General features: G+C 42.9%; 1 protein-coding gene across 1 annotated transcript; it reads right to left on the bottom strand.

Annotated features, from left to right (window-relative positions):
* Positions 1–470: 470 nt before the first annotated feature.
* Positions 471–13,478, bottom strand: LOC147897361 (pfkB-like carbohydrate kinase family protein). Its single transcript, XM_087380356.1, has 8 exons — positions 13,053–13,478; positions 6,418–6,681; positions 5,682–5,753; positions 5,470–5,508; positions 5,250–5,360; positions 1,453–1,550; positions 1,188–1,299; positions 471–1,010 (listed from the first exon to the last, which is right to left on the bottom strand). Exons 1-8 carry the CDS (start codon positions 13,203–13,205, stop codon positions 741–743), a joined length of 1,119 nt encoding a protein of 372 aa, XP_087236482.1. The 5' UTR covers positions 13,206–13,478; the 3' UTR covers positions 471–740.
* Positions 13,479–14,065: the final 587 nt, after the last annotated feature.

Here is a 14,065-nt window from a genome sequence, read left to right as displayed (position 1 = left end):
ATAATTGAAAGCAAGAAATCAACTCCATGCAATGCACATAATTTATTAAACATTCCCACCTACACTATTAGGAAGCAAGAACCATTAACCCAACATAAAGTATCTCCATACTATGACAATGCCTATAAGGGAGTAACACAAGAAGATCAAGAGTAAAAGTGTACACATAACTGCGAGATTAACTTTCTCTAAAATGAAAGGAAAATGCATTGCAAGAACAAAAGCTTCGTATAGTAAAAAAGGTTGGGAAGCTAGCTACCAAATTACCCACAGAAGAAGCAAGCACAATATGTCTATACAAAGGGATCTTTCTTAATAAGACTAACACATTCACCCATGCTTCATGTCAAACCAATGAATCGGCGTCTCAAGGGCATTGAATACCACCACACAGGCCTGCATGAAGCTCAAGAGATATAGAAAGCATGCTCTTCAACTTTCATTAATCATGTACTCATCTGCAAGAAAAATAGATTCCAGAATCAAAATATTAATTTCCATTATGAAAGAGTGGAAAGTGCATTTTCAGCAGGTTCTTATTCCAGTGTTGTTTGTTCACAAGATGCCACAACTGCCAAAGATTACGACTCTATCAGCCGGTCAAAATGAATTAATATAGGTCACTCAATTTGTGTGACTGCTAGTGATATAAATTGTATCATGTCAATGGTTTAATCCAATTGCTGTAACAGAAAAGAGCCCACTGGCCCACTTGAAGTGATTGTGTTTTTGTGGAGCAGCTACAAAGAGCATGGATCTGAGGCCCGTATACACCCATTAGAGGGCAGATTTCTCAATTCTAATTGTTGATGCATCCAGCCTATGTTTTCCTTAGTCAACTCTCCACCAAGGGCACGTACTACTGCGGCTCCAGAACAGCATCCTATCTTGCAGCAATCTTCAAGTGGTAAATGATTCATCATACCGTAGAGGAACCCACTTGCAAACAGGTCCCCTGCACCTGTTGTGTCTACAACCTCTGTGACATTAACTGCTGAAACTCTTACAATCTGCGGACAAGAACGATGCCATACTAAAAAAACATCAGTGAAATAAGAGCATCTAAAACGATGAGCTTCCGCCCTAATATGCACAACAGATTATAGAGGAGCGCATGTTCGGAACGTAAAACAAAGATAACATCCTGACAGCATAGTCTTTAAACATTAAGTATCTGAAAAGCAAACCTCATTTCCATGGCAAGCTATGCAACCCTTGGAGCCAAGCATCACCACTGCCCAAGTACAGTATTTGGCTAGAAAAGCGAGTCCTGATTCTGGATCACTCTGCTTTTCTCCCCTGATACAAGCATTTTTCCATTATCAGCAGATTCACTAATATTATAATCAAAATTTTAAAACATGTCTACATATGTTTCAAAACCAATTATAGCCAACAAGATATTGGAAAAGAGCTAGAATCAATCCAATGACATTAAAAGACTGATCTCACCTCATCAACTCCCTTGCTTCATCTTCATTGGCAAAACAGAGATCTATCTTCCCAGATTCCAGTAACTTCATCAGGCGCGACCGGAAATTTCGGATCACCTGTCCAGACGAAAACTTTTTCAGTCAGCAACCTACAGAAATTTGGAAAACACGATGGTCCACCCAGAAGGATTCCGAACCATGTGCTTAGCGACGACATATGAGTAATATATTCTTCTTGCTTTCTCATGGAGACCATCCTGGAGATAAGGGAGGGGTTGATAAACATCATCGTCTCCTGAAGATCAAGAAATGACCACTAAGAAAAATGAGCTCCACCTCATCCTTCGATATTGTAGAATTTGAAATAAAAACAGGTATAGTCTATGCTCTCAAGAGAGAAGCATGTCTATTTCAAGATTCTCAGCCACAACAAAAGAGTCTGTCCACATGCCTCTGGGCTCATGCTCTGAATCTGCCATTTTAGCCTATCATGAACATATAGCACCCTTTCCATACAAATGGATCTAAAATATATTTCCCAATAAGGTTTCCTTGGAGAGAAGAAATACAGCAATTGAAGCAGACCTTACAGAGAAGTATTGAGAGACCTTTGTCGATGCCTTCTAGTGCATTCATGCTAGGTGCATCAGCAAACTGTTAACAACTCTAACACAGCTATGGTTTTTCAGTATGTTAAATCTGTTTTAAAGCAGTGATACATGGAAATGCTCAACCTCTCCCCTCCCACAGATGTTTCTTGCTATGGAAATTATTTTATTTTAGTTAAGTGTGACTGTAGCAAAGTATTCCATAGGAGTGCACCGGACGCGATGGGGGTCCTAGTGGATGCTTTGTGGGGTTTAGTTGGGGATGCCTAACTACTTGTGTTTTTGCCACGCTAGATGGTTAGTATTGTGGGTGATTCCATGTTAATACTAATGTCGCTAGTGTTATTGGTGTAATTGCAATTGGTCGCAAGGTGTGTATTTTGATGTCTGTATATCAAGCGTACAATTGTGTTGGGATTAGTTGGTGTGATGATTCATCAATTGATTGTAACAACTAACACAATTGGCGACTTGAGTATAGATGATGAGTTGGATAACGAGGAACGGAGATGGTAAAGGTGATTTGGATTGATCGGAGTATCTAATGGTTGTCAAAGACCATGGGCAATATTGTAGAGTAATGAATTTTAAGCCGTGGGCTAATTTATTTTATTAATTGTCGATGAGGGCATATTAAGCCTTGTAATATTTTGAGCTCGTGGAGCTATGTTGAGCAACCCCTCTAATTATGGACAAGGGATGCTTTTGGATGTACTATTATTGGCTCTTTGCTTTTTGGAACTACAATTATAAATAATCTAGATGGGAAGTAAGAGCCACCATCTAGGGGGGGCAGATTGAACCCTATGCAATGTTGCTCTCTCTCTCTCCCCCCCACTTATTTCCTTGTTCTTGGTTTCTCTGGTTTTGATAAATCTTGAATTTGTGATGTTTGATTTCAATTTTTGTAACAACAGATGAGTCATAATCAACTTACCTCTTTACACTTGTCAAGTCAAATTACATATTAGGTTTGAGGAAGCAGATTAACATCCATCGCAAGGGCTATTGGTCCCAAAGAAAGCTCAAAAAACATCTTTTATTGAGAACTTGAATCATTTGACCATAGAGGAGCAATGATGGGAAAATGACGAGCTATGAGAACCTTGGGAAGCTGCCAAGCCAGAATGAGTTTGGCCATAATCTAGTAAGGACACATTTTACCTTGAGGTCCTTCAATTGATTTGCAACAAGGTACAAGTGTCATCCTCAATCATAATCAGATTAGGATGGACATGCTAAGGAATTTGCAAGCATTCAATTAAGGAAATCTCTACTATAATCATCAAGAACAAAGGAAAATTTACTGATATGAAAAAAACTAGCTTGACAGCTGCTTGAACTTGCTTGACTCTAAAGCCTTGTATCCATCAATGTCCATAAGCACTACTTGGACTGTACAAAGCAAGTAGAAGCAGCTCCAACATGCAACACCCATCCTTACTACTCTGTATAGCCTGTTTGAAATTTAAGGCCGGTATTCAAACGTACAAGTCTCCCTATAGCACACAAGAATATCACAAGTAAGTGTGCATGAATTTTGGCATACCATGCCCTGGGTGCCTGCTTCAAACCATAAAGGGCTTTTTTCAGCTGGCATACCTTGTTTTCATAGCCAAAAACCTCAAAGCCAGGAGGTTGTGTCACATAAACTTCTTCCTGCAGATCCCCGTGAAGAAAGGCAGTCTTGATGTCAAGCCGGTGCACTTGCCAATGGTAATGGGCTGCAATGGCAATGACACATCTGATAGTAGTAATCCTAAAGGTCTCCTCAAAGTCAATGCCTTGTTGTTGGGCATACCCTTTTGCAACAAGACGAGCTTTATGTCAATCTATGCTGCCATGATGTTCAGATGATAAAATTTTTTATATAAAGAATACTATCCATACATTTTCCATCATCCCAGTACAAAAGTCTGCAGACAAAATCAAACGTGACTGCATGACTCGCAAATCAATAGTAAGTTTCTTAAAATTGAAACTCGAAATCCCCTGACTGAAATGAGTGGTCTAGACTATCTGAAAGATGCCTATTGTAGCAACAGATGGATATATGATAGGAAACAACCATGTATATCCCTATTTCAGCCCTATATCAGAGATAATCATCGAGTGTATCAGTCCATCCCTTGGCAGCACGAACATTGGAAAGGTGTGAAAATATGCAACCACTCAGTAATAACAAAGGATTATGCATGCTGCGGATTTTATAAGAGGCTCTGCAGCATTGCCTTTGGTGGAGTAGAAGGTGCAGAGATGGAGTGATGAGTAATGTTGAGACAAAATAAAACGGTTACAAGCAACGGGGTCGGTTGCCACTTCTAGAGTCTGACCTTCAATATACTAGAGTGTCAAAAAGAGCAGACAAGGTACAAATACTGGTATCAACTATTGCATCTTTTGTGAAAGTGATGGTAGAACATGGAAGGACTGCGGTATAGTCCCAGGCAAGAAGAGGTGTAGCCTCCATGTGATTTTTGAGCTGTATTAGAGTGGGTGAGGCAGCTCACAATGGATAACAAATCTTGGAGAATCATATTCTACAGGACAGGGGGGTTGGCAGACACTCTTCCTTAGACACAAACTATGGTGAAAGTATCAGGAAGTATCTATCTTGTCATGAGACCGGGTCAGGGCCCCTCCTGCACTTATAATCACTAGTGGGTGAGACAGCTTACAATGGATAACAAATCTTGGAGAATAATATTCTACAGGACAGTGGGGTTGCAGACACTCTTCTTTAGACACAAACTACGGGAAAGTGTCAGGAAGACTATCTATCTTGTCATGTGACTGGGTCAGGCCCCCTTCTGCACTTAATTGTTAGTGCTCTAACACCCCTATCATACAAGGTGAGCATGTAAAACAGGGACCCATCCTGATAGTATCAAGTATTTCTCACAATCGCTATGGTCAAGACTTTACCATACTGTTAGGTCTCGAGACCGGATTGATTAAATTATTCCTAACACGCACTCTCCAAGACATGTCCTCACATTCATCTACACAACATTATCTTCTCTCACCATTATAAACAGCACTAATCTCGCTACAAAAACTCACCAGTCTCCATGCCATGCAAAGGAGAGAAGGGGGTGGGAAATCATTCATCATGCAAACGAGTATAAATAAAGCATGCAAGTTCAAGGTGCACCAACAATATGAATTAACTAACAATGGCAAGTTCATTCCAATAGGTAGATGAGACCTCGAAGCTGGAGAGATCCATGGACACTCGGGCACCTTCCTTCTTGGCAAGATCCACAGCTCTCTCCACTAACTCTTCCCCATAGAAACCATAGCCATTAAGTACAATCCACTGTCATAAAAATACTAAACATCCTCAGAACAGATTGCAACCTGCAAAGGGAGGTAGTTATTTCAAACTTATTCAAAGGCAAAAAATAAGCTCAATTACAAGAGCAAACCTGGGCGCCACAGAAATCATCCTGATTGAGTTCATTTGCCTGTAATCAGACACCTTGATCAGCTGTTGCACGCGTTCATGGTGATTATGATGCCACAACAGAGTCATGTCAAGGATCTCAAATTCTAAGACGACCATCCCCCATGAGTGCATCATTGAACAACAATTTCAAGCTGCAAGGATTGTATCAAATAATAAAGGTAAGGAAAATACTTGGAGCCTGACGGCATCTGACAAACAAGGCCGCATCGTACGATTCCCTTCAGCATCCACAAGACATGCACACTGTAACACATATTCATCATATCAAGCAATCAGAAAGCTCACTTCAAAGTATAACCACTTAGAAAGGATCAAGGCCCCCTCAAAGTAAAACATGTAACTCTGTCGTGTCTTTCATAATCATATGATTTTTGAAGAGTTGCACTTCATGTTTTACCAGGTGGACTCCTATGAAACAAACTTGGAGGCCCCAAAAGATGCAACTTTCACCAGGTATACTCCTATGCAACAAACTTGGAGGGATCCAAAAGGCAGTGACATAAAACAATCAAAAGGCTAATGCTATTCACAAGCAATTAACAAGAGAGTGGCACTACACTTCAGTAAAAACAGACACCAAGCACTAACTCATAATTTGTCAAACTGCAATCAAATAAACAACGTTGTATTTAAAAAACGATTTCATATGCTTACAGATTATACGTTCTGCAAGAGTAACTGCAACAATAGGTTATGATATAAGCTGAAAGTTTTCTAAAAATACCAGAACCTCAAGAATAACTAATTTATGAAACAAGAGATAATATTTGAAACAAGAAGAAACAAATCATCTCCAAATAAAATCCACAACCGCTTATCGAATTCTGTCAGTAACTAGTATTCAAACCATAAAAACTTGCTAAATTGCAGTAAAATATGTCTTAACCTTCTTTAGATATTGACAAACCTGACCAGTAGGCCCTTTTTTTACTCGTAAATGGCTGAGCTGCACCCCTGATGATTTCATGTTCTCACTGAACATCTGACCTTGTTCATCATCACCCCTTGTCCCAACAATAGCACAAGGAATTTGGAAACCTCCAGCTAGACCCCTGATTGTGTTTGCTACACTACCACCTGCTAGAGTGCGAACAGCATTAAACTCACCAAAAGCTGGCAATGTGTGGGAGTTGACCTCTGTCAAAATGTGTTCTAGCTCCTCTGCAGTCACCTGTACAACGCTGAAGCATCCATCAGTGGGATAAACTTGCAATAGGAACATGGTTTCTAAAATGTATGAAAGCAGAAGTTTTGCCTTGACCAGAGATTGCAATAAGCAGGACAAATTTTGAGCATTTACATAAATATAAGGGCTACTGCAAATGAAAGACATCGACAACAGAGAATCCTAACAGAAAATGAGTGCATGCATAATCACCCTGAGATGTTACATGTTATGCGCTGAAATTAAATAATTTACATTGGACCCTATGAAATCAGTTGCACTTGACCTGTGCATTAGGTGAGCTGAGATAGTCACCACCATTCCTTAAGCACACATGTTGCTGTTTTTGCATCCAGACTTTCCTTCCCACACAACTCATTGCCAAGAACAGAAAGTGAAGAACAAAATGATAAAATTGCAATCCAAATCAGAGCTTCTGAGGCATTAATCACTGCAACCCAACCATCTCCTACAAACCAACCCTCACGGAAGACAACCCAACCCTACCTTAGAGTTTGCTTCAACAACTAGCCTTAGAGGCTACGTCCAAGATCTGAAACACAAAGCTGAGGAAAGTTCCAAACAGTAGAGGCATAGATTATAGGACATGGTTTAGAATGCGGAACTGTGAGAGAGATCCACCAGGCAAAAATGCATAAAGCCAAAGCACGTATACAATGAATGCTCCGGTAGGTCGTGCGGGAACAAGTCAAAGGCATCCTCGAACACTGGTCCAAGCACCCACATCCCGTGCCAGGTAGAGCTCTGCAAAGTTCTTGAACTCCAGCCGGATCCGAAGCATCATAGTGTCCACTGATATTGCACTGCCAGACAAAGTCACTTCCCTGCTCACATTTTTCAGAGGCCTAGGCACCATAGCAGTGACCAATATGTGCACTCCATGGATGATCAAGCCATCCTCAATGTGACAGATGATTATCCAGCACTCAAGGCTGAACCCTAGTCCTAAAAGGTCACCTAGAGCTCTCATCTTCATGTGGTTCCAAGCTCTTGCTGAGCTCCAGTCAAGGCTCAACCCTAGTCCTCCACGGTCACCTGCAACCTCTCATCTTCATGTGGCTCCCCCATCCCCGACTGACTCCACCATCATGTCCAGCACGCTGCAACTGCACATCCATGGATCCAATTCTTGATCATTTGCATCACTAATCTGCACCAAATGCCACTGTTATGAAGCTTCCCCCTCTGACCATCCACGGGACTGAATTCTCAACCTCTGAGAATTCTAGGACAGCCAAAGAGCCGAAAGCAAATAACTGAAAATGCTGATAAAACAAAGAGACAATACATACACTGGTTCATCCTCTCTTAGCTGTTTGTCTTGAACAAACCCTTCAAGATGGTTCATGCTTCGTCCACCATCTGAATGTGCCAGGGCTGCCCATGGCACTACAGCTTAGGCTCCATGGATAGCCCCAACCTTGGGGCACACTCCATGGCAGTCCCATGCAGACTGTTCGAGCCACAACCAAGGGTTCCAATCAAACCCAAGAAATGGCAGCCAATTATTGTTATCTCCACACTCGGATATAATGTGGCTAGGCTTACATATCCTACCTTCAGACAGTAGTACCCTTGGTAGATTTAGGGACAGTCTTAGTGAAGAGTCACTTAAGACACCCTATGAAAGAGAACATGAGTACCTCAGACCTAAGGTGTGCTTAAACTAATCTAAGGTGGATGAATCCTAAGTGCAAAGATAATGAAGAGCCAGAGCCAATTATTATTATGTCCACTCTTGGATATAATGTGGGTAACCTTTAGACAATCAGTCCGTCCTTCTGTAAGGTCTTAGAATTGATGAAACTATGAAATGTGAGCCAAAAGATGGCCTGACATCCTGCAAGAAGGTGCTCTGCGGCACAGAGAATGCATCATCCAAGTCCAAATAATCCCCATGTGTTGGAATTATTGCCATATTCTAGGCAGTGACCAATGTTTTAGTGTCCTCTCTCAATAAAAGAGGATTTCAGGTTGTCTTTGAAGGTGACAAGTGTGCAGTCCAAGATAGAGAAGATGATTATGAGACTATCTGGCACACTGTTTCGTGGTCTTTTTCAGCTTGATGTTTTTTAGAAAAGACAAGATAATGCACTTGCGATTTCTACTCCCACTGTTGCTATGCAAAATGCGGAGTTATGGAATGCCAGATACAGGCATATGAGTTATGGCAGCTTGATGATACTTCAAAAACATGCTATGCACCAAGAGCTGTCCGGGACACTACCACTCATTCATAATGATGTCTGCGGTCCCATGAGGACTCCTGCATTAGGTGGTTATCTCTATTATGTCACATTTATTGATGACTGCTCAAACTACACTTGGGTCTATGGTTTAAAGAAAAAATCAGATATGTTTAAGCATTTTAGACACTTTGTGGCAAAGGTTGAGAATGAAACAGGACTCAAGGTACAAATTCGACGCATAGATAGAGGGGGGGAGTATATGTCTCATGAATTTGAGGCTTATTTGAAAGAGGAAGGCCTCATACATCAGCTTATAATGAGGCTCACCCCTCAACAAAATGGCAAAGCTGAGCGGAAGAATAGAACTCTTATGGAGATGGATAGATGCATGCTCACAAGCAAAAAGTTGCGTCACAGGTTTTGGCTTGAGGGTCTCATGTGTGCCAACTATTTGAATTAGGCTCCCACTAAGACTTTGAAAACAAAGACTCCTTATGAAGTTGGCATGGGAGAAAGCCTTCAATGGAACATTTTTGTGTCTTTGGATGTGTTGCATATGCCCATGTGCTTGTTGAGTTTCAACATAAGCTATCAGATAAGGCACTTAAATGCATATTTGTTGGGTATAGTGCAGAGAGCAAAGGTTACTGTCTCTACAATCCTGCTACACGCAAGATTTTTGTCAGTAGAGATGTAATCTTTTCAAAAAATTCAGCACATACACAAGCTGAATTTAATGTGCCAGCTTCTTCCACATCAAATGATGTTTTTGAGAGATTACTACCCATTGCTTTGGGTTCCTCATATGAAATTCCTGCTGAAAATTAGCATTTATATCAAGCTCCTCCTGTTCCACATGCCTCGATTCAGCCACCAGCCGATGTAGTGCCTCCACAGGCAGTGGAAGATGCTGTCAGGCAAGAGATTACAGAAATACACGCAGGCAAAACTATTCTGAATTGGCTGCTCCAAACTCTTAGGGAGAGTAGGCTTGATGCTCCTTTGCCTAGCAGAACTTGTAGTGTAGCAAGGCACTGCTCTTTCTTGTCATGTGCACGGATTGGTATCTGACGCGTAGTGGGGTACACAAGACTAGCTCAGGTAGCCTGGGGAGGCTTAGGACTAGGCATGCTTCATTCTCGGGTTGAGTGGCAAGGGTACGAACCAATTAGAGGTCTTCGCTATTTTTGGCGCATTGTGCCCGAGTCTATAAAAGGGGCTCACAGACTTAGTTCTCAGGGTGTTGATGGGAGCAAGTCTTGTTTCCAGATGCTAGGTTTGATCCTAGATTGAGTCACGGATGCGCACCTGCATCATAGCATAGCCCAAGGCCCAGCAGCAGATCCTAGGCCTCTAGGCGCCACCTGGTGGTAGGGGGCACCAGGCTGGTTAGGATCTAGTTGGGAGTTTGTGCCAATAGCTCAGCTCGTGGCTCGGAGGGGACATCTCCTGATTCGGGATCGCATCCCGTAGATGTCATAATTGGGTGGTGAGTAGCCTGCTCAGATTCCTCACGTTTGGTGTGTTCTTGTGTTTGCTTGTAGATCAAAGATTTCAAGAGTGCTAGGGGCGTGTCATTTCTATTGAATCAGCTTATGCAGGTACCAGATGGGTTTTCAAAGTCAAAGAAGTCTAGATGGGTCCATTGACAAGTACAAGGCACGGCTGCAAAAGGCTATGCTCAGAAGAAGGGCATAGATTATGAGGAAACATTTGTTTCAACTTCCAGGATGACCACTATCACATTAGTTATTGCTATGGCTGCACATTTGATTGGAATGTTCATCAGTTGGACATAAAACAGCCTTTCTCAATGGAGGCTTGTTGGAAGAGGTTTATGTCAAGCAACCTCCTAGCTTTGAAATTACGGGTAATGCACATAAAGTTTGCAAGCTGAATAAAGCTTTGTACGGGCTGAAAAAACAGGTTTTGGCATTTGCCTGTTGCATCCAATGCCCTCTCCTTGTTCTACCAAAACAGGTTCAAACAATGTGTTTGATTCTTTTGTTGTCAAGAATATCCAATGACAAGGAAACATAGTGGACCATGCTTATCCTAGCAGGCCTGATTTGTATTTATTTGGCTCTACACATTTGGTAAGGACAGCATGACCAGGGATGCAATGCAAAGACAGCTCATTGGCGCACTCATTGAAGGTACCATATGGGGTATATGGGGAAGCAGTCAATGCTTCCCATGTGGAGAAACATGGACAGCAAAACACAATGGGGTGTGCATAACAAAAACCATGGGGATGTCTGGTACTTACGTGATTATGGAGCTTTGTGATGATGAGGGGCCTCAGCACCCAAGGCAAGGGAAGATATCAGATTTCGTTTTGACCCAAGTGGCATGCATGATGGAATATGTCCTTTATATAGCAGGGGGCCTTGCTGCCTATGCAATTGTGAGGGCAATTTTATTTTTGAGGGAGGATGGATTGTAATGAAGGCCAAAGTTGGGCCAAGTTAGTGAGGTTTAGGCTAATTTTTATAGGGGATGCTTAGGCCTAGAGAAAACAAAAAGGAGATATAGTGGAGAGGGACTATATAAGTCGACCTCCCACCCTTTGTACTCCCCTTTTATGTGACAACTATCTATCTACTCTCCCACCTTCCTTCCTCCTACTTGCTGCCTACTCTCTCTCCCCCCCAAATCTCTCCCTCTTCCAACCTCTTCCTGTCTCTCCTTCCCCATCTCCCTGCTCCTCTCCCTTCCTCTCTCTCCCTTCCACTCTTCTAGCCTCTTTTTCTAATCATACCCTAGCCCCTTTTCTACAAAAACCCAGCCAACCAACCCACCCCTCTCCCTTCCTCTCTCTCCCTTCCACTCTTCTAGCCTCTTTTTCTAATCTTACCCTAGCCCCTTTTCTACAAAAACCCAGCCAACAAACCCACCGACCAGGTTTGTGACCTGGCTGACTTAAACCGACCACATCTGGTCAGGTTGACATGCCCAGGTCAACAAGTCGGTTGACCCGGCCTTGGTCCAAGTCCTGGGTTGGCCTTGATCTAGCCATCATCTAGCCTGGTAGCTGGCCCATACAGTGGCCTACACCAGGCCCTAAATAGCCTCTACCAGGCCTTCTAACTCACTAAAAAAGAACTATTTGAAAATACCTCTCTCTGGGCGGGCATACCCACATAGAAGCCCTCACGCACCACACATGAGATGCAATATATTCTAACACCCTCTCTGCAGCTCATAGTGTGCAAATACTCTGAAGAAGAAAGCTGAAGATGCAATCATGGAAGAGAGCACCTGCCAACTTGGATCCTCGAAACACAATGCCAACACGAATAGCAAAGAGATCTACTTGGCTTTGATTTCGCATACCAGTGTGCAGTGAATTTCAAGTAAAGAAAGATGAGCTTTAGAACACCCCGAGCAATGAACTTGGAGCACACACATCTAGTTCATAGATCTGTCTCCAAAGCTTACCTTACCTGCCAGGTTTCATATTTGTAGGAGCTGTAATCAGCCTGCTCTCCCACCCACGAGCCCTCTCTAGCTATGGCACGTGGGAGGCCTTACTGCTAGAAAGCTGGTACGGTCTGATTTTCCTAGGCAAGAGCCGCCCTCCGATCACCAGACTTGTTAGAAGATGAGTCTTCCTCTTTTGATGAAGTTGTGTCCTTGTCTTTAGATTTGCGCTTGTCCTTAGACTTACAATCCTTTGCCAAGTGACCTCTCTTCCCGCCGCCTCCGACCTTCCTTCTGCACTGTCGAAAGTGCCTAATCACCACCACACCTTCAGCTTACCCTGGGATAGTTATAAATGCGAATGCACGCCTCCATCATCCTGGTTACGCATTCTTCAGCTCTATTTAAAGATGCTGAGCACTTACCTACACAAATGTGCTTTCAGACACACTCAATTGGCGGCAACAGCCTACAATCACTCCTCCACGCTAAGCTAAAGCGTAGCATCACGGTCTTCGCATCTTTTACGCTGGCTAGCTCTACCACATTCTCCGTTGCCGTAATGAGATATTTATGTCTCTACAAACTTCACAACATGGTTTTGCAGACCGACTCAAAAGCGGGAAACACGTTGATCGGCAAAAGAGACACCCACCAAAAGAACAAGAAGTATCCTACCAAGATACATCAATCAACAAACAAATCCTAGAGATGATACGCGAATCAAATTGGCAAGGTGAGTACCCTTTGAGAACCTCCACGCTCGCCAGGAATGGATTCTAGGAGGGACCAATCAACACGAGAAACTTGGTCGACGAGGGCGATGGGCTGAAGCCCAACGAGGAGGGGTGCGTCAATTGCAGAGCTATCGAGAGGCAAGCCAGCCTCCAAGCCCATATCGACTGTTGCCAAGAGCGAAAATGGGCCTGAAGGAAGCACTGCCCCTGAGGTCAATCCCGGTTGAGTTGCACAACAATAAGAAGAAGAAGATGATGAAGAAGAAGATGAGAGGAAGGCCCAAGTGGGAGGAGCATCAGTTGAAAAGGAAGTGCTTTAAGTTGAAAATGCTTCTGTCACTTCTCTTCTCAATCATTAGTCTCACATCTCATGCTTTCAAAGCATTTGGTTTGTCGGTTCTCTTCTCATCAATAGTGAGCTAGAACTTCTCAATCTTTGAGCCCATTAGGCACTAGTGTCGAGTGTCATATCTCATGCTTTCAAGGCATCTAGTAAGTACCACAATACCAATACTGATGAGGGGCGGGTCGTCCTGCCCATGATGCAGGGCCTCTTCGTAAGAGGTGGCCTCTAATGCTCGACATTCGAGCTTCCAAAACCTCTACTTGCAAACCTCTGACATGGCCACGATTGCAAGGAACAAGATTTGATTGGGTGACGATTGGGCAAGATGAAGAGGTCGCCTAGAATGAGGGAGAAAAGGAGTGGCCCGTTTGTGAAAGGGTTGCCTTTGGTGGGGCAAGCATCTTGGATGTGGGGTCTGGATGCTTGTAATACCCCCCTTACCCTCATTTTCAAACTTGCCTAGGTTGAGCCTCCACTATCGCCCTCATAGATCTTGTTTGGTGATTTGGAGATCTCTACTCGCAATGCAGCGGTCAATGCAAGTGTCCCTACTATCCCCCCCTTTGTTCTAACTATCAATGGAGGTGCTAAGTACTCGCTTCCAATCCCTCCATTTGGAGGCTATAGAGACCTCGCTCAAAATTTGAGAAGCTATAGACACTCAAATCTGTTGT

This window comes from Dipteris shenzhenensis, chromosome 10 (assembly GCF_047967505.1).
Source record: "Dipteris shenzhenensis isolate YYH24624 ecotype China chromosome 10, Dip_SZ_1.0, whole genome shotgun sequence".
In the NCBI taxonomy this organism is placed as follows: Eukaryota; Viridiplantae; Streptophyta; class Polypodiopsida; order Gleicheniales; family Dipteridaceae; genus Dipteris; species Dipteris shenzhenensis.
The sequence above is the reverse complement of the archived record's forward strand: the minus strand, read 5'-3'. Positions and strand labels throughout refer to the sequence as shown.